Source organism: Drosophila elegans, unplaced genomic scaffold (genome assembly GCF_018152505.1).
Source record: "Drosophila elegans isolate 14027-0461.03 unplaced genomic scaffold, ASM1815250v1 contig_753, whole genome shotgun sequence".
Lineage (NCBI taxonomy): Eukaryota > Metazoa > Arthropoda > Insecta > Diptera > Drosophilidae > Drosophila > Drosophila elegans.
This window is the reverse complement of record NW_024546108.1, coordinates 484,116-509,898: the sequence shown is the minus strand read 5'-3', so window position 1 is coordinate 509,898 and position 25,783 is coordinate 484,116. Positions and strand designations below refer to the sequence as shown.

Here is a 25,783-nt window from a genome sequence, read left to right as displayed (position 1 = left end):
CTTGCACCTTTTGGCCAGCGATCGTGGGAATGCAGAATAGCCAATTTCCAAAGTTGATCGAACTCAACTAAGTGCATACAATAAAAACAATAATTAAAATGCACTGGCCAATTACAAATGCTTTCAGCAACCAATAATATGAAAAAACGTCAGCAGAATCACCAACAGCGGCAGAGACGGCGGCAGCAATAGATCGACGCGTAGCTATAAAAACAATTGTTTAACCTAAGTAAATCAGTTCTTAATCAAACTGAATAAAGAAAAGTTTGATTTTTCATAATCAATCTTTTAACTTATATATGTAATTACTGGCATTTGTCCATGGGAAGTGTGCACCTTTTTTTCCAGCGGCGAGAGCTCTCATTATGCAATTCTGGGCTTAAGAAAAACGAATTATACACTTATATATTTACATATATATGTATATATGTTTGTTTATTGGAAATACAATTTTGTACAAAAATAGCATGCGTTGCTTGCTTTTAAAAATGTGCGAACAAAAAACACACCGGTGAACTAATTTTAGTTTAAATAATAAATTAATAAATTTAATTGGTTATAAAGACTTTTTTCTTATACAAAATATATATGAAAAGCGTTCACAATATACTGAAAGTGAAAATTATTAGGTGCAATCGTCGGTGCGCTGTCCAGGAATTCCTCGCAGCTCCTGATTAATGGTCCGTAGCAATGGGTGCTTACCACAGCCGCATCGGCCGCGGAAGTCGTCTAAGTCAAGAGCCCAGACCATGCCGCCACCCAGACGCAATCTCCTAATAAATTGCGCCTTTCGCCGAATGTCTGACACATCGTCGTATGATATCCATTGGTTGCCACTGTAAGCGTAGGGTCCAACACGACCTGGTTCGTCCCTTACTACTGTCCAGCCGCCGTTTCCGACCTTTTCGCAGATCTCATAGTATGCTAAAAATCCACCTGCGCGAGTGTATGTGCCTGCCAACCCCGGGCCTACGCACTTGTCGTTTAGCGACCGGTGCTTTTGGTCAGCCAGGGAAAAAGACTGGCCGTACATTGGCATTCCCATAACCAGCTTGCTTGCGGGAGTGCCCAGGTCTAGCCAGTAGTGAATGCTAAAGTTTGCGTTGAAGTGTGGATTGGCGTCACCCTCTACTTGGTACAGCGGAGCCACATGACCCGTCTGTTTATCCCAGTGACCATGGAAGTCGTACGTCATCACGGCAATCCAGTCAAGGTACCGCGATAGTTCGGGCACATCGTATCCTGCGTCGATTACCATTTTACTGGGCGACACCGCTGCTGAAAGGATCAGGCCCTTAGGATTAAAGGCTTGGAACAGTTCCTTAACCAAAGCAGCAAATCCCTGCTTTTCGGCGGGAGTCCCCTTGGAGCATTCAACCTGCCAGCATACCGGGTACTCCCAGTCCAAGTCTAGACCGTCAAAGCCGTATTTCTCTACAAATTTCAGCGCGCTTTCTACAAAACGCGCCCGAGCTTGTGAATCAAGTACCAGGCGCGCGTACTTGTTGCCTAGCGAGTCGTTCCATCCACCGATAGCCACCGATACGCGAAGACCCTTCTGCTTGTACTGCACCACGCGATCGTAAAATCTGTTATCAATGTCCGCCCAGATGTCGTGCGCTTTGATTGTTAGCGAGTGGCTATCGAGAACCGCAAAGCCGTAGACAATGTGCGTACACAGGTTGTCGTCTATGTCCTCAGGCACATACTTGCCCTGGCCCGGTCGATACCAGGCCCAGTTGGTGAAGTAGCAGATAACTTTGTATGCCTCGCTACTGCCTGACTGAGCATCTGTTGTCGGTATTGGACGTGGGATGGAATTCTTGTTAGGTACGATTAAAGGCTTGTCCGTTGCTGGTGACGTGGGCTTGGGGCGATGGATTGCTGGTGATTGGGTGGTCTGTTGTGATCGCTCAGAGCACTTCACATTGTTCGGCCAGTCGCAGTAGTTCTCATTCCACTTAAGACCCGCAGGACAGCTGAAAAGAGTCACTCATTAAAATATACTTGTGGGAACTTTATCTTTATATTCAGGTTTCTATAAGACACAATAGTGGATTTGTACAATTTTATCTGCATGATTGCATGACGCAAAATAATCTAGATCTTAAGATGGTTAAGGGCTGTCCAAATATATAGTAATCGCGATTTTTCGAATGTTTGAAAAACAAAAATGTTGCTAAAACTAAAGTTCCGACACTATAAATTAGTTCTTAGCAAGATAGGAAGCAAACATCGGCAAGCCGAAGTTCATATACCCTTGCCGCTATTGCAAAATCTAAATATTCTTGAAAACAATAAAATTATGATTTATTTGCGTATATGTTTAAAAACATTGAAGCTAAGATGATTTGCAGCTTAATTATTCGATAGTTCCTATGGCAGCTATATGATATCGTTTTCCGATTTTAATAAAATTAAAAGCGTAATTCTAAACTGTCAAATTATTAATAAGTCAAAAAGAATTTAAAAAAAATTACAAAATAGAAAAGTTACATTAAAAAAATATTTATATATTTTTAATGTTTCTATTGGAGCAATATGATATAGTCGTCCGATTTTTTGAAATTAAAACCGTACTTCTGAAATATTTAACCATTACTATACGTCGAACAACTAAAAAAAAATATTAAAACACAGCTAAGTTATAAATTATTTTTATTTATTTTTCCGATTGTTCCTATACGAGCTATATGCTATAGTCGTCCGATCCGGCACGTTCCGACTTATATACTACCTGCAACAGAAAGACAACTTTTGGGAGTATCATTCAGTTAGCTTTAAAACTGAGAGCCTAGTTTGCGTAGAAACGGACAGACAGACGGTCAGACGGACGGACGGACAGACGGACGCACAGACGGACGGACAGACGGACGTTCAGACGGACATGGCTAGATCGACCTTGCTAGTGATGCTGACCAAGAATATATATACTTTATAGGGTCGGAAATGTTTCCTTCACTGCGTTGCAAACTTCTGACTGAAATTATAATGCCATCTGCAGGACTATAAAAATTACACACCTAAAAACCGACATAAGTTTTATCGATTTATCTTGATGATATTTAGAACGGTTAAAGAACCGTTAAAGTAAAATAAGCTTTAATGATATTCAGCTCAATTATCGGGTCGTTCCTTTGACAGCTATATGATATCGTTGAGCGATTTCTATTTATTATATTTAAAAGAAATTAAAAAAAAAAAAACTTAAAAGCAAGCAAACTTCGGCAAGCCGAAGTTAATATACCCTTGCAGCTATTTCAAAAACTAAATACTCTTGAAAACGTTAAAATTATGATTTACTTGCGTGTATGTTTAAAAACATTGAAGCTATAATGATTTGCAGGTTAATTATTCGATAGTTCCTATGGCGGCTATACGATTGTTCCTATTGGAGCTATATGCTATAGTCGTCCGATTTTGATGAATTTTAAACCGTGATTCTGAAATATCTAAACATTACTATATCTCGAAGAACTGGAAAAAAAATTAAAAAACACCAAAGTTATAATTTTTTGTTATTTATTTTTATGATTGTTCCTATGGGAGCTATATGCTATAGTCGTCCGATTTTGACGAAATTTAAACCGTAATTCTGAAATGTTTAACAATTACTATATCTCGAAGAACTAACAAAAAAATTAAAAAACACCAAAGTTATAATTTTGTTATTTATTTTTATGATTGTTCCTATGGGAGCTATATGCTATAGTCGTCCGATTTTGACGAAATTTAAACCGTAATTCTGAAATATTTAACAATTACTATGTATATATATCTCGACATTGAAGCTATAATGATTTGCAGGTTAATTATTCGATAGTTCCTATGGCGGCTATACGATTGTTCCTATTGGAGCTATATGCTATAGTCGTCCGATTTTGATGAATTTTAAACCGTGATTCTGAAATATCTAAACATTACTATATCTCGAAGAACTGGAAAAAAAATTAAAAAACACCAAAGTTATAATTTTTTGTTATTTATTTTTATGATTGTTCCTATGGGAGCTATATGCTATAGTCGTCCGATTTTGACGAAATTTAAACCGTAATTCTGAAATATTTAACAATTACTATATCTCGAAGAACTAAAAAAAAATTAAAAAACACCAAAGTTATAATTTTTTTTTATTTATTTTTCCGATTGTTCCTATGGGAGCTATATGCTATAGTCGGCCGATCCGGCTCGTTCCGACTTATATACTACCTGCAACAGAAAGACAACTTTTGGGAGTATCATTCAGTTAGTTTTAAAACTGAGAGCCTAGTTTGCGTAGAAACGGACAGACAGACGGACGGACGGACGCACAGACGGACGGACAGACGGACGTTCAGACGGACATGGCTAGATCGACCTTGCTAGTGATGCTGACCAAGAATATATATACTTTATAGGGTCGGAAATGTTTCCTTCACTGCGTTGCAAACTTCTGACTGAAATTATAATGCCATCTGCAGGACTATAAAAATTACACACCTAAAAACCGACATAAGTTTTATCGATTTATCTTGACGATATTTAGAACGGTTAAAGAACCGTTAAAGTAAAATAAGCTTTAATGATATTCAGCTCAATTATCGGGTCGTTCCTTTGACAGCTATATGATATCGTTGAGCGATTTCTATTTATTATATTTAAAAGAAATTAAAAAAAAAAAACTAAAAAGCAAGCAAACTTCGGCAAGCCGAAGTTAATATACCCTTGCAGCTATTTCAAAAACTAAATACTCTTGAAAACGTTAAAATTATGATTTACTTGCGTGTATGTTTAAAAACATTGAAGCTATAATGATTTGCAGGTTAATTATTCGATAGTTCCTATGGCGGCTATACGATTGTTCCTATTGGAGCTATATGCTATAGTCGTCCGATTTTGATGAATTTTAAACCGTGATTCTGAAATATCTAAACATTACTATATCTCGAAGAACTGGAAAAAAAATTAAAAAACACCAAAGTTATAATTTTTTGTTATTTATTTTTATGATTGTTCCTATGGGAGCTATATGCTATAGTCGTCCGATTTTGACGAAATTTAAACCGTAATTCTGAAATATTTAACAATTACTATATCTCGAAGAACTAAAAAAAAATTAAAAAACACCAAAGTTATAATTTTTTTTTATTTATTTTTCCGATTGTTCCTATGGGAGCTATATGCTATAGTCGGCCGATCCGGCTCGTTCCGACTTATATACTACCTGCAATAGAAAGACAACTTTTGGGAAAGTTTCATGCAGATAGCTTTAAAACTGAGAGACTAGTTAGCGTAGAAACGGACGGACAGACGGACAGACGGACGGACGGACGGACGGACAGACGGACATGGCTAGATCGACTCCCCTAGTGATGCTGATCAAGAATATATATACTTTATAGGGTCGGAGATGTCTCCTTCACTGCGTTGCAAACTTCTGACTGAAATTATAATACCCTCTGCAAGGGTATAAAAATAGAGAAGTAAAAATTTTTGTTTACATTTATTTTTTTTTTATTCCGATTTTTCCAATAGGAGCTAGATTTTGTAGAAACGGTCAGACGGACTGACATGGCAAACCCGATTCTACTTGTGATGCTGATCAAGAATATATATACCTTGTAGGGTCGGAAATGTTTGCTTCACTGCGCTAAAAACTTTTGACTAAAATTAAAGTAGAAAACGTAATGTGCACTTTAAAAAAATTTAGTTTCCACATAACAGGGTAAGTTTTCGACTTTAATTTAAGATTATTGTTTCAAAAACATATAGAGAAATAACGGGACTATTGGCTGTCTACCGAGGCTCCAAAAAAGGTAGGAAGATGGTAGGACCATTTAAGATGATTGAGTGTTAATTTGAAACTGATCGCTCAACTTTAAGTCGAGCTAGGATGACAGCAGTTTTCAAAAATGAAGATTCGAGATAAAAGCTGTTCAAGTTTCAGGTGCAGCGGTACATGCCTGCGAGCATTAGCTCTTTAGAACGCATTTTAGGTACGACCGTGCCGCTTTCATAGCATATTTTTGAAATTGTAAACCATTGATTGGGGCAAAAAAAATTTGCAAACCTATGGTATAGGTAACAATTAATAATACAATAACAAAATTTATGTTTAATGTTTAAAATTGATTCCATTAAATATATATTTTTTAGAGATACTTAAGGATCGAAGAAATTATATAAAATAAGATATTTCAACAGTGAAAGCATATTTCAAAAAATTCAAGTTGAAAATTTATCTGTCTGTTTAAATACTTTTCACAGTCGTCCCAGAACTTGTGTACGCAGATTAAGTTTGACAAGCGATCGGACGTTTATATCCTATAGCTCCCATTGGATATAACTTGGAAAAATTCAAGATATTTCTCGCAGTGTAAAAGCTATGACATTCATCTTTCCAAATCCTTAAAGAGCGTGCGATTCGACTTCTATATCCTATAGCTCCCATAGGAACAATAGAGTGAGATCGGTTAAAATTTTATGTTTTTCAGGATATATAAGCTATATTTCCAAGTCGTATTTTTTTATGCATATCTTCATCAAAGTAAAAGCGCGTGCCGATCGGACGTCTATTTAAGCTCGAATTTAAAAGTCAGAATAAATAAAACATTAAGTGTGGTTGGACGGCCTTTACTGTCCTTTCTATCGAAAAAATATAGAACGTAATGAAACGAAGCGACAGATCTAGCATGCCTTCAGGTGGGCAATGTTAGAGTACATATTCGAATTGCAAGTTTAGCTGCTCGAAAGCGCGCTTAGCCCGTAAAAAAACCCGTAACCCCGCCCATTTTTTGTTTAAACTTTGTTTTCCGTATCATAGACTTTATTTAAAAACAAAACCTGAGAAAATTGCTTTCTTTTTAAGTTATTAATAATGCCACAAAAAGTCGTTTGCAATAGTATTGGTATTTGCTTAGCCATAATCAGAATTTGCGCACACGTGCTCTACTTCGTACTGCTGGTGTCAGTGTCTATCGTCGAGACACAAAGCACTTCTTGGCCATATCATTATACATATTGTTGCTCATAGCTTATACAGGAAAATTTATAAATGTTTAAAAAGATATTTGAAAAACTCGTTTCTGCTTAGTAATTTAAGCAATGGAGACAATACAGTGGCAAACCTTGAGCTTTATATATAAGGTTTATATAGGCTTTTATAGCTTTTGAAAAGGAGGATGTGAACCCTCAAAGACGATATATTCAAAAAAATAATAAAAGGAATCGAGGCGTTTAAAAAACAGGTTTGATAGTCGGCTGTGACGCAAACGGAAGCCCTACAAGCAAGCCCTTCTTAATTTCATCTTTGGCTCTAATCTATTTCTTTGAAACAGGTGTACTTTACTTAATTTTTCTGAACCCAGGTTTTTAGAAACCATCTTATCACTAGACCCTCCCATACCAGATGAATTCGATAACTTTAGGACTAGCTATCTGGCGTATATACAACTCTTCTTATGGAGTCCCTAAGAACACCATAATAATTTACAAATGGTTGATTCAAACCTAAATCTAATAAAATAATGAAAAATCAATATCATTAGTTTATTTTTTATGAATTATGGATTACTTTTCCATAGGCATGACCGCCTTGTAATGCAAGGCGTATACAATCTCCATTACTAGTATTGTGAAAGGTAGGCTTACACAACAAAAACTCTCACATAGAGGGCGACACATAGAAGGAAAACATAAACTAAAATTGTAAGCCAACTGGGCCATTTATTTCGAGATATAGCAATACGCCTTAGCGAATTCGTTTTGGAGCTCAATTAGGGATTTTTTCGAAAAAAAAAGTCACACTCTATAGTTCATTTGTGCTGCTCCTCCACTGTCCACTGTCGTACCTTTTGATCACAGTACGTTCTCTTTGTGTGGGTGTGATTCTCGCTTAATTATCGTTTCACCCCATAGCCCTTTCCGCGTGAGAGTCCCAGTCCAGCTCAATACCTTTATTCCACGGTATCTCAGCTTCGCTCCCGTCCAAGTTCCGTTACTTAAAGTTTGACCTGATCGTTTCACCCCATAGCCCTTTCCGCGCGAGAGTCCCAGTCCAGCTCAATACCTTTATTCCACGGTATCTCAGCTTCGCTCCCGTCCAAGTTCCGTTACTTAAAGTTTGACCTGAATGCCCTTGATTTCTCCGGCATGTATTAGTAAAAAGACTTCTTACAAGTTTCAAGGCATGTTAAACGATTTCCTGTGGATACGGAATCTTGTTAAGAACATTTTGCAGCTAACGTAACGAGAAACAATGAATATTGGTTTATAGTTTTGTTGCCATTTTAAGAGCTCTAACCAGAAGTGCGGGATTCATACAAAATAAATCTTTAGAGAAAGCTCGACAAAAACCTGTAAACAACGTACTAATTTTTTATACTAATTTTTTAGACTTATTTTTTATTAAAACAAGAAAGAAAGCAAACTTCGGCTAGCCGAAGTTCATATACCCTTGCAGCTATTGCAAGAATTAAACATTTTTGAAAACATTAAAATTATGATTTACTTTCGTATATATTTAAAAACATTGAAGCTATGTTGATTTGCAGCTCAATTATTTGATAGTTATTTTATATATTTTTATTATTTCTATGGGAGCTATATGATATAGACGTCCGATTTTGATAAAATTTAAACCATAACTCTGAAATATTTAACCACTACTAAATGTCGAAGAACTAAACAAAAAATTAAAAAACAGCTAAGTTATAATTTTTTTTCATTTATTTTTCCGATTGTTCCTATGGGAGCTATATGCTATAGTCGTCCGATTTTGATGAAATTTAAACCGTAAATCGGATATATTTAACCATTACTAAATGTCGAAGAACTAAACAAACAAGAAAGCAAGCAAACTTCGGCAAGCCGAAGTTCATATACCCTTGCAGCTATTTCAAAAACTAAATACTCTTGAAAACGTTAAAATTATGATTTACTTGCGTGTATGTTTAAAAACATTGAAGCTATAATGATTTGCAGCTTAATTATTCGATAGTTCCTATGGCGACTATACGATTGTTCCTATTGGAGCTATATGCTATAGTCGTCCGATTTTGATGAAATTTAAACCGTAATTCTGAAATATCTAAACATTACTATATCTCGAAGAACTGGAAAAAAAAAATTAAAAAACACCAAAGTTATAATTTTTTGTTATTTATTTTTATACCCTTGCAGAGGGTATTATAATTTCAGTCAGAAGTTTGCAACACAGTGAAGGAGACGTTTCCGACCCTATAAAGTATATATATTCTTGATCAGCATCACTAGTAGAGTCGATCTAGCCATGTCCGTCTGTCCGTCCGTCTGTCCGTCCGTCTGTCCGTCGGTCCGTCTGTCCGTCCGTTTATATGCAAACTAGTCTCTCAGTTTTAAAGCTATCTGCATGAAACTTTTCCAAAAGTTGTCTTTCTATTGCAGGTAGTATATAAGTCGGAACGAGCCGGATCGGACGACTATAGCATATAGCTCCCATAGGAACAATCGGAAAAATAAATGAAAAAAAATTATAACTTTGCTGTTTTTTAATTTTTTGTTTAGTTCTTCGACATATAGTAATTGTTAAATATTTCCGATTTACGGTTTAAATTTCATCAAAATCGGTCGACTATAGCATATAGCTCCCATAGGAACAATCGGAAAAATAAATGAAAAAAAATTATAACTTTGCTGTTTTTTAATTTTTTGTTTCGTTCTTCGAGATATAGTAATGGTTTAATATTTCAGAATTATGTTTTAAATTTCATCAAAATCGGACGACTATAGCATATAGCTCCCATAGGAACAATCGGAAAAATAAATGAAAAAAAATTATAACTTTTCTGTTTTTTAATTTTTTGTTTAGTTCTTCGACATATAGCAATGTTTTATTATTTCAGAATTATGTTTTAAATTTTATCAAAATCGGACGTCTATAGCATATAGCTCCCATAGAAATAATAAAAATATATAAAATAACTATCTAATAATTGAGCTGCAAAACATCAAAGTTTCAATATTTTTCAGCATATACTCAAGTAAATCATAATTTAAATGTTTTCAAAAGTATTTAATTCATGCAATAGCTGCAAGGGTATATGAACTTCGGCTTGCCGAAGTTTGCTTTCTTTCTTGTTATGATTGTTCCTATGGGAGCTATATGCTATAGTCGTCCGATTTTGACGAAATTTAAACCGTAATTCTGAAATATTTAACAATTACTATATCTCGAAGAACTAAAAAAAAAATTAAAAAACACCAAAGTTATAATTTTTTTTATTTATTTGTATGATTGTTCCTATGGGAGCTATATGCTTTAGTCGTTCGATTTTGATGAAATTTAAACCGTAATTCTGAAATATTTAACAATTACTATATCTCGAAGAACTAACAAAGAAAATTAAAAACACCAAAGTTATAATTTTTTTAAATTTATTTTTCCGATTGTTCCTATGGGAGCTATATGCTATAGTCGTCCGATCCGGCTCGTTCCGACTTATATACTACCTGCAATAGAAAGACAACTTTTGGGAAAGTTTCATGCAGATAGCTTTAAAACTGAGAGACTAGTTTGCATATTAACGGACGGACAGACGGACAGACGGACGGACAGACGGACGGACAGACGGACATGGCTAGATCGACTCCCCTAGTGATGCTGATCAAGAATATATATACTTTATAGGGTCGGAGATGTCTCCTTCACTGCGTTGCAAACTTCTGACTGAAATTATAATACCCTCTGCAAGGGTACAAAAATTAAAAAACAGCAGTTATAATTTTTTTTCATTTATTTTTCCGATTGTTCCTATGGGAGCTATATGCTATAGTCGTCCGATCCGGCTCGTTCCGACTTATATACTACCTGCAATAGAAAGACAACTTTTGGGAAAGTTTCATGCAGATATCTTTAAAACTGAGAGACTAGTTTGCATATAAACGGACGGACAGACGGACGGACAGACGGACATGGCTAAATCGACTCGCTTAGTGATGCTGATCAAGAATATATATACTTTATAGGGTCGGAGATGTCTCCTTCACTGCATTGCAAACTTCTGACTGAAATTATAATACCCTCTGCAAGGGTATAAATATATAGAGATAACATTAGAAATTTAATGCGCGATAATACGGGTACGTGTGCTGCCAATGATAATGATCAAATATTCTTATAAAACTAGGATAAGCGATAGAACACAAAAACAATAAGAAAGGAAGCACAATTCGGCAAGCCCAAATGGTAATTATGTGTTTTTACATGCCACACAAAGATGGTCCTTGTTTTCGTGAATGCTATGAAGGAGTGTTCCAAAGATCCCAAATATTTTTGTCAGCATTCTGGTGGACCACAGGTTCGCCCAATAATGTAGCAAGACGTCTAGCCAGACTGTCCGTGTGATCAAGCAAGCGAACTCCGTAGCGATTTGAATAGCTACAAATAATAAACCGCCGACACTTCCGTGTCCTGAAACACAGTACCACTTCACCCCAAATATCCTCTTGAACGCTTTTGATATGCAAGTTTGTGCCCTTTTAAGAGATGAATCACAAGCCGTGCCCTAATCCCTAATCCCCAATAACTTTGGTAGGACAATGGCTTTGAAGAGTCGCAACTTAGCCTGAAGGGATAGACCGCTACCTGGTCGAAGAAGCCAGTCCATTCTGCCCAGTTTTGATCTTGCTGAGCCACCCACCCGTTCAATTTGTCTCTTCCGACAAAGTCGACCACGATAGGCAGGACCGGCGCAAGGATGCTTCCTTGCGGGACCCCAGCACGAATAGGGCGTAGTCCAGAACGATGTCCAAGGATGTCCCCTTTATAAAAGAATGATACGATTAGCTTCCATAATCCCTCAGTCCAAAATGGCATACGATTGTCGAAGAGACTTTCGTGTGATACCCTGTGACAGAGGCCTGCCTTACATCAAGAAAGACAGCGGAGCAGTATTTGTGACCTGTATCCAGGACATGATTAACTACTCTGTGCATTTGCTCAACAGCTCAATGACGACTACAAAAGCCAAACTGGTGATCTGGAAGTGCTTCGTCAATCTCAGCTATAGCTAAGAGCCTAGCAAGCATGATCCGCTGACAAAGAATGGTGGAGCACAGTAGACATCACTGAACGAAATTTTGCCAAGCCCAGTGACCAAATTTATGACAACTGCTTGCAAATAAGGCTGTGATTCTGTGACGCTCAAGCGAAAGTCGAGGGAGGACTTAACGATAACGATAACTACGATGCCGATGATCAGGGTGGTTGGCAATTGTACAGCATATCCAAAAATACGGAAAAAAGGACGGCTGGTAAAAGGTGTCTCCCAAATAAGTAGAATGCCAATGCTGCGTTCCTGGAGAAGATGTCTAACCTCCAGGGATTTGCCAACTAAGCCGTTGGCGTTTTAAATTGCGATATTTAACCCGCAATTAGTCATCGCTATGCGTTGACCCCAACAGGGTGGCGTGCTTAGACATCACGCTCTGTAGCATTTGCAATGTCAGCAGCAGGTTTAAGGTCACGCTTTTAAATCGCGTTACGATCCACAGAAGAATTGGGCTTACGTTTCTCAATCGTCTCTAAATAGGCAGGGCAACCGCGGAAGAAAGCACTATGGTTCGAGCCACAGTTAAAGCATTTTAACTGCTCCTCTTTCGTGCCCAGACACTTCTCCTTGTCCTTTGTCTCATGGTCACCAGCACATCTGGCACACTTTACTAGCATCACTGAAAATAGCCGAAATTTAATTCGAGAAAAGACGCTTAGGGTAGGCATGACTATATATTTTCGCCCATGATATTTTCAAATTTTTCAATACAAAAATAGTTCAACGAAATAGATAAAAAGAGACGACGTATAAGAGCGCAAGCTATAAAAACAAAGTAAAAAAAGTGAGCAACGCTCGGCAACAGCATTAAGACCAACGTCGGCTCTCGTAAATCAGAAATAAAGCTTTTTCTTCTATAAGAGCGGATAAGTTATCAGCACAAAAAAATCTACAACACTGCAAGTGGACACGGAGCGAGCTAAATTCCTGCCTCCAGCATTATTATGCCCAAGCGGAAAAATACAAAATGAGCCATGGTGTGCCCAGTGCCCGTCCCCCGATCCGTACAAACTTTTGCTTATTACAATAACTTCCAGCACAAGACCTTATTAAGAACTGTGACACCGTCTCTAACAGCGACAGCAAATTTAACAACTCCGCGTCTGGTAACGTCAGTTGTTTCAGAAAAGCTCCATTTACTCCAACAAAAAGTGGCTAAAATGCAAAGGGAGCGTTATTACAAACTGGAATCGATCGCTATGTGCAGTTCAAAAGTAAACTAAGCCCACAACGAAGAAGACAAAATAATGCTTCGAAAGTAAACAAAACTTCTGAAATAACTACTCCAAGTAATACGCTGACAAAAAATAGGTTCTCGATTCTTATTGATCCAAACAACGATGATGATACCGCCCACACACCTAAAAGCAAACCATTAGGGCTGCTACACCCATATGTCCGCCAAAAAAAACGTGCAGAATTGACTAAAAAAATAACTGATCAAATTGGCGGAAGCAAGTTTTACTTCACGTCCATTTAAAGTTCATAAAAATTAACAGGACCATCGAACAGTGGCTAAATTCTTGGACAACGGGAAAATAAATTACTACACCTACCAACTGAAAAGTTGCAAGGGACTACAAGTGGTAATTAAAGGAATCGAATAAACAGCTCCGATCGATGAGATAAAATCTGAACTTAAAGATAAAGCGGGACTCTGTCTCCAAAATGGCCATGAATATAATAAAAAGAAATAAAATTACCTAGCCAATGTTCAAGGTAGACCTGAAAAAAAATTAAGTTCACCCAATTTACAAACTTAAATACCTACTGCGCCACAGAATCACCATTGAGAAACCTCAACAAACGTTGCCTGTAGGGGTGCACATCCAACTGAGGCCTGCCCTGTAAATAAGGAGGAACATTCTGCCAAAAAATGTAGCAACTGTGGGAAAAACCACAATGCCAACTACAGAGACTGCCGGGTGTATAAAGAGCTAAAATCACGCCTAACCCAACAAATAACTGCAGCTCGAAACCCGGTCAGCCGACAAAACATACCGTATATACCTTCAACCGCGACGCCGGAAGTTTCTTTTGCTCAGGCGCTAAGCTATAACAACGGGTCTTATGCCTCAGGGCCTAGGCCGACACCTTTGCAACAACTTATACAAAAGCAACATATCTGCCGTATACTGTCCACCGCGCTTCTCCATTTCCGAACAGAATTTTTAAAATTGTCTGATCTACTAGGTGACTGCTTAATATCTGCTGATGACTATAACGCAAAACACACACACTGAAGATCACGACTCACCAATTCCAAAAGAAGAACTATACAACGCTATAATAACACCACGAAACAAGCTTAGCTTTATCTCTCTAGGCAAGACTACATACAGGCCAACAGATCTTAAAAGAAGCCTGACTTGATTAACCAATCAGATCAGATCAATCATCTGATCACTCTCCAATCTTATTTCACCTCTATGCCCATCCATAGCTTTCAGAACGCCCACACTTTCTAACTTCTAGTAAAACAGATTGGCTGAAATACAGAAAGTTAGTAAGCACCCACATTGGTGACAATGGAGGTTATTGGATTTAAGTCTTAGATGAATTTTCTTAGCTTCGATATGTCTCCGCCATGTAAGTCTTCTGTCAAGGTGGACACCAAGGTACGTTACATCGTCAGCTTATGGAAGTGGCGTGTTATTCAGAGTTAGCGGGGGACACGTTTGACTGTTAAGAGTAAACGTTATGTATGTTATACGCCAGTCTGATAACCACCTCTCCACTACACCGAGATGATCAGCTAGTAGTGCTGTTGCCTGAATTGGGCATTTGTACCGACTTAAGATAGCGGTATCGTCTGCGAATGTAGAAGTAGTTAGCCGCTCGTTCGTGGGAATATTTGCGGTGTAAAGGAGAAATAGAGTTGGACCAAGGGCGCTACCTTGAGGAACTCCAGCCTCTATCGTGTAATCGTCGGATATTGTAGTGTTGCATCTCACGGCGAAGGCTCTGTTGTAAAGGTACGATTCAAGTAGCCTGTGAGTGTTTTCCGGTAGTAACGTTCTGATTTTATGCATAAGGCCATCGAGCCAGAATCGGTCGAAAGCCTGCGCACCGCAGGCACTGCAGTATTCCCGAAACTCGAATGCAGTTCGTATTTCTGTTGTTAACCTGTTAACTTGCTCTATTGTTACATGGCTTTCTCGAAAGCCAAATGGATTCGCCGGAATAAGGTTGTGCTCTTTCAGATATGGGATTATGCGCGTCAAAAGGCATTTTTCGAGCAGGTTTGACATACACGAGAGTAAACTTATCGGTCTATATGAGGCTGGTATTGTGTGATCTTTTCCTGGCTTTGGGATCATTATGATTACCGACTTTTTCCATTTTTTTGGGAAGTAGCCAAGTCGTGTAATCCCGTTAAAGAGTTTACAAATTACCTCAACTGCGCAGTTTGAGAGTTCAATTAGCATCTTAGAAGTAATTAGATCACCGCCTGGGGCCTTTTTTGTTTTTAATTGCTCGCTGATGACTTTTGCAACTTCGTTTGTTTGGAACAGAATTTGCGCCGTCTCAGTTCCACCTCGAATTGACAGCGACGGTAGTGTGAATGAATTATTTGCAGGGTTTGGCTGAAAAACATTTCGAAGGTGTAAAGCAAATGTACAAGCTCTGTCTTTGTCGCTTCTGGCCCAGCTGGCTGAAGAGTCTCTTACGGGAATTACTGTTTCGGCCGGCGCACTTAGATTTTGGTGGGCCCTCCACAGGGGATGCTTGGTGCTGGTGGGTGAAAGTTTCTCAATGTACTGGCGTTGTGCTTTTTCTTCTTCGTGCCTTAGAGACTTTGGCTGCCGCGACGAGTACAGACTCCAGTGCATTGGCATAGCATTCGATGTCCTCCTTGAAGTTGAGCTGTGGAGTTAGTTCGATGTACGTACTTTTTGAACTTCAGCCAGTTGGTTCGATGCGACGTCAGCCTGCAAGGGTGCTCGATTAATTCCGGGCTTTGAAGAAGAGTTATTAGTACTGGTGAGTGGTCCGATAATAGATCCAAAAGCGATTTTGCAGATATTAGATTGCGAGAAATATTTTTTGTCACAGCAAAATCAATTAAATCAGGTAGTTTTCTAGGGTCTGTTGGCCAGTATGTAGGACTGCCTGGTGAAACGTAGTCCAGTTTGTTGCATGTTTTGATGAGTGCATTATATAATTGCCTTCCTTTGGGGGTCACAAGGCGAGATCACCAGTGTGTGTGCTTGGCGTTGTAATCACCTGCTGATATGAATCGCTCGCCAAGTGAATTGTAGAAGTCCATGAATTGGTCTTCGGAGACTGTAAAGCGGGGTGGGCAGTAGACAGCGGCAATGGCAAGGTTGCTGGTGCCCAACTGTAATTTTATCGATGTAGCTTGCAGATAATTTTTTGCAAACCGTTGGTGAAAGTGGTGTTTGATACGGTCTCTTATTAAGATGCCGGTTCCGTCATGTGCTTTACCATCTGGATGATCGGTGCCGCAGAACGTGTATCCTCGTATTTGAAAGTTATATTTGCTGGTGAGATGCGTTTCTGCCAGCAACATAACGTCGATGAGATTTTCGTTCAGAAATTGAGTTATTTTAGGTGCATGCCGTGAAACACCGTTGGCGTTCCACAGAGTTATTCGGAGGCTAGGCATAATTTATTTGGACTGCTGAGCTGCAAGCATTTGTAACAAGATATTTTGGTTTTGCATTAGAGTTCGCATGGTGGTTTTCATGAAGGACATAAATTCCATCATATTTTGTTGCAAAGATAATATCATAGTTTCCATGTTACTTTGTGGCTGTCCCATGGCCTGCTGTATGTTATTGATTTTCGGCTCTATGTGAGCTGTGCCTGATCTTAGAGCACTGGCGTAGCAAATGCTGTTGGTGGTAATTGAAGTGCCAAATGATGACCTGGCTGCTTTTGCGAAGAAAACTTCGGGTGTCGTTTGTGATTTCATGTAAATGTTCTGGCGTGCCGTTGTCGCTCCTTGCATCCGACTTTTCATCTCCTTGTAGACTGGGCAGCCTCTGTAGTTTGCTGTGTGGTTTCCTTGGCAGTTTACACACTTTTTAGTGATTCAGTCTCCCTTGTGGGCAGGGCAGGGTTCGGAGCCGTGGCAGTTTCCACAAGCTACACAAACTGACCTGAGGGTGCAGTAAGCCCTGGTGTGTCCGTATTCCTGGCAGTTTGTGCATTGCACTGGCCCGTTCCGTTTGTGCGGCTCTTCTACTGTGATCCTACGATGCAGAAGGTACTGCAACTTGTAGATCGGGTGCACTGCATTTTTTTTCAAAGTTCTGCTGTCTGGCTCCAGCTCGACCTTGAAAAGTGGTTGCGGCTTCTTGTTTTTGTTCATCATGTTTATAACATTTTTGGCGCAAAAACCGTTTTCTTTTAAAGCCTCTATAATTTCGGAGGGGGTCACATCGCGTTCTATTCCCTTGAGGACAACTTGTAAGCCCTTGCCACTTTTCAGCTGGTACGTGTAGTAATTCTTTTTGGCATCGTTTAGGTACTTCGACACTGCTCGGAAATCATCTTCGATTTTGGTTTGAAGTTTGGTTTCGCTTATATTCCCTTTCATAAGCGGAATAACATGAAAGTTATCCTTCCCGACAAGCTCATCTAAATTGTTACTAGGACGTTGGAGATCTTCTCCCGAATAAAGATAGGTGGTGGCTTAAGTTTCTTTGGGGCTAATTCTTCATACTCTGTTTCAGGCTCCGCCAGAATGGAAAATCTATTTTCATTTAATGGCCCGAGATTTTCAGTTTTGTATTACTCACTCCATGGTGTTTGAGTGGTGAAAGGCAGGGCGGTAGAGCAAGAACTAGCTCTCTGGTTTTCGGCGGTCAGTAAACTTGCACTTTCTTGCACTTTCCCCCTCCACAGGGGATGCTTGGTGCTGGTGGGTGAAAGTTTCTCAATGTACTGGCGTTGTGCTTTTTCTTCTTCGTGCCTTAGAGACTTTGGCTGCTGCGACGAGTACAGACTCCAGTGCATTGGCATAGCATTCGATGTCCTCCTTGAAGTTGAGCTGTGGAGTTAGTTCGATGTACGTACTTTTTGAACTTCAGCCAGTTGGTTCGATGCGACGTCAGCCTGCAAGGGTGCTCGATTAATTCCGGGCTTTGAAGAAGAGTTATTAGTACTGGTGAGTGGTCCGATAATAGATCCAAAAGCGATTTTGCAGATATTAGATTGCGAGAAATATTTTTTGTCACAGCAAAATCAATTAAATCAGGTAGTTTTCTAGGGTCTGTTGGCCAGTATGTAGGACTGCCTGGTGAAACGTAGTCCAGTTTGTTGCATGTTTTGATGAGTGCATTATATATTTGCCTTCCTTTGGGGGTCACAAGGCGAGATCACCAGTGTGTGTGCTTGGCGTTGTAATCACCTGCTGCTATGAATCGCTCGCCAAGTGAATTGTAGAAGTCCATGAATTGGTCTTCGGAGACTGTAAAGCGGGGTGGGCAGTAGACAGCGGCAATGGCAAGGTTGCTGGTGCCCAACTGTAATTTTATCGATGTAGCTTGCAGATAATTTTTTGCAAACCGTTGGTGAAAGTGGTGTTTGATACGGTCTCTTATTAAGATGCCGGTTCCGTCATGTGCTTTACCATCTGGATGATCGGTGCCGCAGAACGTGTATCCTCGTATTTGAAAGTTATATTTGCTGGTGAGATGCGTTTCTGCCAGCAACATAACGTCGATGAGATTTTCGTTCAGAAATTGAGTTATTTTAGGTGCATGACGTGAAACACCGTTGGCGTTCCACAGAGTTATTCGGAGGCTAGGCATAATTTATTTGGACTGCTGAGCTGCAAGCATTTGTAACAAGATATTTTGGTTTTGCATTAGAGTTCGCATGGTGGTTTTCATGAAGGACATAAATTCCATCATATTTTGTTGCAAAGATAATATCATATTTCCATGTTACTTTGTGGCTGTCCCATGGCCTGCTGTATGTTATTGATTTTCGGCTCTATGTGAGCTGTGCCTGATCTTAGAGCACTGGCGTAGCAAATGCTGTTGGTGGTAATTGAAGTGCCAAATGATGACCTGGCTGCTTTTGCGAAGAAAACTTCGGGTGTCGTTTGTGATTTCATGTAAATGTTCTGGCGTGCCGTTGTCGCTCCTTGCATCCGACTTTTCATCTCCTTGTAGACTGGGCAGCCTCTGTAGTTTGCTGTGTGGTTTCCTTGGCAGTTTACACACTTTTTAGTGAGACAGTCTCCCTTGTGGGCAGGGCAGGGTTCGGAGCCGTGGCAGTTTCCACAAGCTACACAAACTGACCTGAGGGTGCAGTAAGCCCTGGTGTGTCCGTATTCCTGGCAGTTTGTGCATTGCACTGGCCCGTTCCGTTTGTGCGGCTCTTCTACTGTGATCCTACGATGCAGAAGGTACTGCAACTTGTAGATCGGGTGCACTGCATTTTTTTCAAAGTTCTGCTGTCTGGCTCCAGCTCGACCTTGAAAAGTGGTTGCGGCTTCTTGTTTTTGTTCATCATGTTTATAACATTTTTGGCGCAAAAACCGTTTTCTTTTAAAGCCTCTATAATTTCGGAGGGGGTCACATCGCGTTCTATTCCCTTGAGGACAACTTGTAAGCCCTTGCCACTTTTCAGCTGGTACGTGTAGTAATTCTTTTTGGCATCGTTTAGGTACTTCGACACTGCTCGGAAATCATCTTCGGTTTTGGTTTGAAGTTTGGTTTCGCTTATATTCCCTTTCATAAGCGGAATAACATGAAAGTTATCCTTCCCGACAAGCTCATCTAAATTGTTACTAGGACGTTGGAGATCTTCTCCCGAATAAAGATAGGTGGTGGCTTAAGTTTCTTTGGGGCTAATTCTTCATACTCTGTTTCAGGCTCCGCCAGAATGGAAAATCTATTTTCATTTAATGGCCCGAGATTTTCAGTTTTGTATTACTCACTCCATGGTGTTTGAGTGGTGAAAGGCAGGGCGGTAGAGCAAGAACTAGCTCTCTGGTTTTCGGCGGTCAGTAAACTTGCACTTTCTTGCACTTTCGGTTCCAGAGTATTACTCGTGAACGAGAACTAAGCATTGTTACGGGCCAAAGAGAGACGACGTTTGTCTTGCTCTCTCTGAATTTTTTCACGGGCTTCGTCTGTTGTTTTTGGCGTTGAGTGCGCTGATCCATGTTCTTACTCATTTATTGATAGAGCGTAATATTAATTAATTAATTAATTAAAACTTTAGTTTACGATATGCGAATTAGCATCGCGCATCGCAAAAACTCGTGCTTATAAATTTTTTCGACTTAGTGGTTTATTGTTTTTCCGGAGCGTTAAGAAAACACGTCTACACGCGACCGAAATTGCTATCTCACCGTAATAATAAACAACATGATGAAAGGGGGTTTAATCTTTAGCAATGGAAGAAGTCTGTCATCACAATTATCCACAAATCCCGAAAGGACAAGACCCAGGCATCGTCATATAGGCCAATCAGCCTTCTGCCGTGTATATCGGAGATATTTGAAATGCTGGTTTTGCACCGAATGTGCTTTTGGAAAAATGGCTAGCAGACTAGCGCATACACCTGCAAACACATAAGCTTTACTTTAAACAGATAAACTTGCTCATAATTATCTTTGAACAATATCGATATTCCACAAACTACTGAAGTCATACCTTGGAGTCCACTTAAATAGACGGCTTACTTGGCGTAAGCACATCGAAGCTAAAAGAAATCTACTCAAATTTAATGCTGGGAGTCTACATTGGCTAATAAACGCCCGCTAAACCAATTTGGACGTGTGGCTGCTAACTATGGGGAAACGCTTGCGTTAGTAACTAAGAAATAATCCAAAGACCTCAATCAAAAATTCTGAATACTATCAGAATAAAAATACATACGGAATGAAAATATCGAAAAAGATTTAAATGTGGAATCTGTAAAAGCCGAAGTCGAGATGATGAAAGCCATTTACATGGTCCAGCTTTAATCTGGAACTCTAGCCATACACGACCTCCGCCAAAGAGACCTTCCCACCCATCAATAACAGTAGGGCCGCGTTTAAAATAAATTTAGTTATAATTATATTAATAAATATACTAGATTCAGATTTATCTATTTGTCGCTAGTCTATAAAAGAGTCGCTAGTCTATTTCTTGAATAAAAAACAGCATAAGCAAAAAAAAATGTGTATATAATTTTTAAAATGTTTACATAATCTTAAGTAAATATTTGCTTAAATTTTTTATTAGGCTACCATACTTTTTAGAAAAATGTTCTATATTTTCGAAATTTGTCCTTATTTTTAGGGTTTCTTGCTTTAAAAAGGAAACGACATTAATTTTAGAAAAGACATTAAAAATAATGGTGCGATGCGATTGAAGACAATTTTTTGTTGGGCTTAATTTTGTTTTGAGTGTATAAGATATTGTTGTCCGACTTTATATATTATTTATACCGTAAAAAAAATAATAAAGCATTTATATTTTCGTAATAAATTTTAATTTATTAAAAAAGAGCCTAGCTTTAATTTTGTTAATTTTGTTTTTTCCCGTTTTTTCCAATAAGAGCTAAACGATGTATTTGCTTGGCCTTAATAAAACTAAAACCGTATGTCTTAATTTAAAACAAGGGGGGCGCTATAGCAAGTTCCCCTACTATTAGATACCCACTTCATTAACAACACCACAATCAAAGAGCAAGCAGCACCCCACCCTACGCTACCGCGACCATATCTTAAGCAGAACAGCGGCAGAACACGACACTAACAGGATAAAACCTATGTCGGCACACAAACATTGACAAGTTTTCCTGTAAAAATTACCCACACAAATTTTGTGCGAGCATTAATTGGAATGTATCTACCGATAGCTATGACCGAAACACGCACACAGTGTCTAATAACTAAAATCCCAAATCTCTAGCTTATATAGATCTCGACGTTCATACGGATGGACATATGGATAGACGGAAAGAGGAGGCAAACGGACAGACACACGGACATGGCTAAGTCGACTGGGATATTCATTGTCGCAAACGCTTCTTTTACCTGTTACATACTTTTTAACGAATACAATATACCCTTTTACTCTACGAGTAACGGGTATAAAAATGGAATTTTGTTTTCCATTTTGCATGCATTGCAAAAATCTAGAAATATTTCTGATCTATCCTTCAATAAAGTATTAAGGATGCATTCAATCCCACCATTTTATGTCTCATAAAAAAGTTATTCCGCCTTAGATCACAAGTATTTGTAGATTTATGTAATATAAACATCTTTTGTTAAAAAGATATTTGCATTCAATTTTTACTTTCAATTTCAAGTTTCTCAAGTTCTACAATTAAAATTAGGGTTAACGACGGTCTATATAAATTCTTTAATCCTATTCCCTGAGATTTGATCAAAATCGGTTGACTTTCCAAACAAATTTTTTATATGTAAACTCTGGTTGATCAGTCGACTATATCTTAAAGCCGCTATAGGAACGTCCTCGTTTTTTTAATAAGTTTGTTTAAAAAAATTCAAATTAAACATACCGTTTCTCAATCTGCATTCCATGCTCGCAGATATAATACTTATTGCAGTCACGTTCGTGGGGCAAGTAGTTTTTTCCGTCACATTTGAAGGTTATGTCAGTCTGGCTAGAGTTTTTTAAAGATTCCTTCTGTGCAGTTGGAGCAGGGGTTTGGTGCGCGTTGATAGTGGGCATGACTGACGGTTTTAAACTTGCAACTAAGGGATTGGTAGGAATTAGGTATTAAAATGCGGAACATTTTTAGAAAGTACTTACTCATTGTGTTCTCACTTTTTTCAAGTAAGCACTTTGGATGTGGACCCCCGAAATTTCTCAGAACACGATTTATTGTCTTGAGCAAGGGATAAGTCTCACATCCACAGTTATTTTTAAAGTCGTCCAGATCCAGAGCCCAGATCATAGCTCCGCCAAGACCCATCGCCTTGATGTACTCACTTTTATGTCGAATCATGGGTGCATCGTCAAAGGAGACCCACTGATCTCCCATATAAGCGAATGGTCCCATCCGACCCCTGGCATCCCTTACTACGTTCCATCTGCGCTGGCGGATATAAAAGCAGATTTCATAGTACGCTAAAAACCCTCTTGCCCTTGTGGCCTCACCCGCCTCACCGCCACCGTTGGTGGGCGCGTTTAGCTGATGCTCACTGATCTTAGACAGCGAGAAAGACTGACCATACATGGGCAATCCCATTATCAACTTTCGACGGTCAGCTCCCTTTGATATCCAGTAGTTTATGGAAAAATTTGCGTTAAAGTAATCTGTTCCTTCGGGGTGGTCGTACATGGGCGCTACGTGACCAGTTTGCTTGTCCCACTGCCCGTGGTAGTCGTAGGCCATCACTGAGATCCAGTCAAAATAGCGGGATAGCTCGGGAATATCGTATCCGGCATCAATTACCTTTTTGTTGGGGGACACTGCAGCCGAGAGTATTAAGCCCCTCGGCCGAAAGGACTGCGACAGCTCCCGCACCAGGTCGGTGAATCCTTTCTTTTCGTCGAGCGTACCTTTTTTACAGTCCACCTGCCAGCACACCGGGTACTCCCAGTCTAGGTCCAGGCCGTCAAAATTATACCGCTCGATGAAGTCCAGCACGTGGCGGATGAAACGTCCTCGTGCCTTTGCGTTTCTTACCAGTCGGGCATATTTATCGCCAGCCGAGTCGTTCCAACCGCCAATGGCTACAGTTACTTTAGTGCCCCTCTGGCGGTAGGCCACAACTCGTTCATAGAATTTGTTGTCTAGATCCGCCCAGGAGTCATGAGGCTGTATTGTCAGGTTTTCCCGGTTCAGTACAGCGAAGCCGTACACTATGTGAGTACAGAGATCTGCGTCAATATGTTCTGGCAGGAACTTTCCACCGCCTTGGCGGTACCACGCCCAGTTTGTAAAGTAGCAGATGACCTTAAATTTCATGGACACACTAGGCCCAGGGATCGGGTTGTTGGATTCCATTTCAATGTATTCCTCCACATTCAGGTCCACTTCGTTTTCTTGTAAAGTTTCCGTGGATTCTCCCCCAATACTGGCCTCTGTCTCCGCATCAAGAGGCTGCATTGAAAGAGCTTCATGCACGCCATCTGTTTCTTCGGCTGTTTCTTCCGGTTTTCCATCGGATTCACTTTCAGCAGAAGAGGTTCCAGCTTCTCCCGAAATAGATTGCTCCGCCACAGACTCTGGATCAGCTAAGACAGCCACAGTAATAAGTTGAATGATCATAAAGCGTGCCAATGTGGTACAACTATTGTAACTTACGCGTGGGTTGGAAAAAACTTGGTGGATCCTTAAGCACAGCGTGTATCTCCTGTAGCAAGGGATACACGCCCTTTCCACACCGATTGCGAAAGTCATCGAGGTCGAGCGCCCAAACCATGCCTCCGCCTAGGTCCAATGATCTCACCAATTGGGCCTTTTTCCGAATCATGGCTGGATCGTCGTAGGATACCCACTGTGTTCCTTTGCGAGCGTACGGACCCATGCGGCCAAGTTCATCCTGGACTACTTCCCATCCCTGGTGGTTAACCCGGTCACAAATCTGTTTGAAAAACAAATAATTATTATTATATATATGCATTTCGTGTTGTAAGACAAATTTAAAAAAATGGCTGCTTTAATGGTAAAATACGGCATAATTTTGCTACGTGTCGTATGAGTAATTTGTTCGGAAACTTTAAAACTATTACCCAAAATGGATTTTAGATAGATACATTCACTAACAAAATGGAACGCCAACGTCGACTATTAGATACCCTTTACTCAGCGTATAAATTTCAAAACAAGAAAGAACGCTACAGTCAAGCTACCCGACTATTTTAAGCCCGTTACTCATATAACAAATGTCAAACTAAATCTTTCCCCACAGTCATGCAATAACACCACCCCACCGACGCGATGAGCGCCAAATAAAGATCAGTTCCTAACGAAATACTGTTGTGTTGAACGTTGAACGGAGCGGTACGAGCAACCTAGACACGCGATATACGCTGCTTACATGTGTTGCTTTGAGCATAAGATTTTCTTTGCTCGTGTAGACTGCCAAGACGATTGGTATACTTTACGGTATCCACAATAGAAAAGTCCACAAGGCGCACTTAACGGTGCACTACGACAAGATGAGGGAAATATAACTAAAACGACGATTTCAACCTAAGATTGCTGCGATGGACAGGAAAGGCGGTCGACGTGAAAAGACAAGGATCAAGCGACAGAGTCAGGCTGTTTAAAGAGGCAAATTCGGACACTTAAATACGGAGCTGCAACGGCGTGGGAAAACCACTCAATGAGGAGCGGACCGCGGCTAAAATTGTAGCGACAGCGGAGACTTGTGACTGCATCGTAGCTACATCAACGTGGGAGGTCTACAAACAAACAGAAATCAAGTGTCGGACCGCGGCTTACATATCGGCAATCGACAGCGGAGGTTTGAAAATTATCTACAACGGCAGTGAGGTCCACAGATAATAAAAATCAAGAGTCGAACTACGCCTAATAGGATAGCGCCAGTGATGGCTTGGTATTAGATGGAATAATTTCATCAAAAATTTAACCGAGTATTGGAAAAAGCACAAGATTTTTGGGAAGCAGCAGCGAAGAAAAGTGCTGGTCCACAACCCTTGACAATCGAAGAATACAAGGCCCGACAATGAAGTCCTAACCAACTCAGGACAAGAATAAAAAACCAAAAGATCTGGAAAAAAGAAGCGGCATAGGCG

General features: G+C 39.7%; 1 protein-coding gene across 2 annotated transcripts in view; it reads right to left on the bottom strand.

Annotated features, from left to right (window-relative positions):
• Nucleotides 1–452: 452 nt before the first annotated feature.
• The window catches only part of LOC108145588 (probable chitinase 10), a 129,200-nt gene continuing 103,869 nt past the window's right edge, over nt 453–25,783 (bottom strand). Inside the window, exons 5-8 of one of the 2 annotated variants that reach the window (XM_041710078.1) lie at nt 24,327–24,606; nt 22,826–24,256; nt 22,572–22,767; nt 453–1,979 (exon numbers count right to left, since the gene is read on the bottom strand). In XM_041710078.1, coding sequence (XP_041566012.1) covers nt 626–1,979; nt 22,572–22,767; nt 22,826–24,256; nt 24,327–24,606 — 3,261 coding nt within the window. In that variant the 3' untranslated portion in view covers nt 453–625. The remainder of the gene's footprint in view (nt 1,980–22,571; nt 22,768–22,825; nt 24,257–24,326; nt 24,607–25,783) is intronic. The other variant, XM_041710079.1, reaches the window with a different exon arrangement.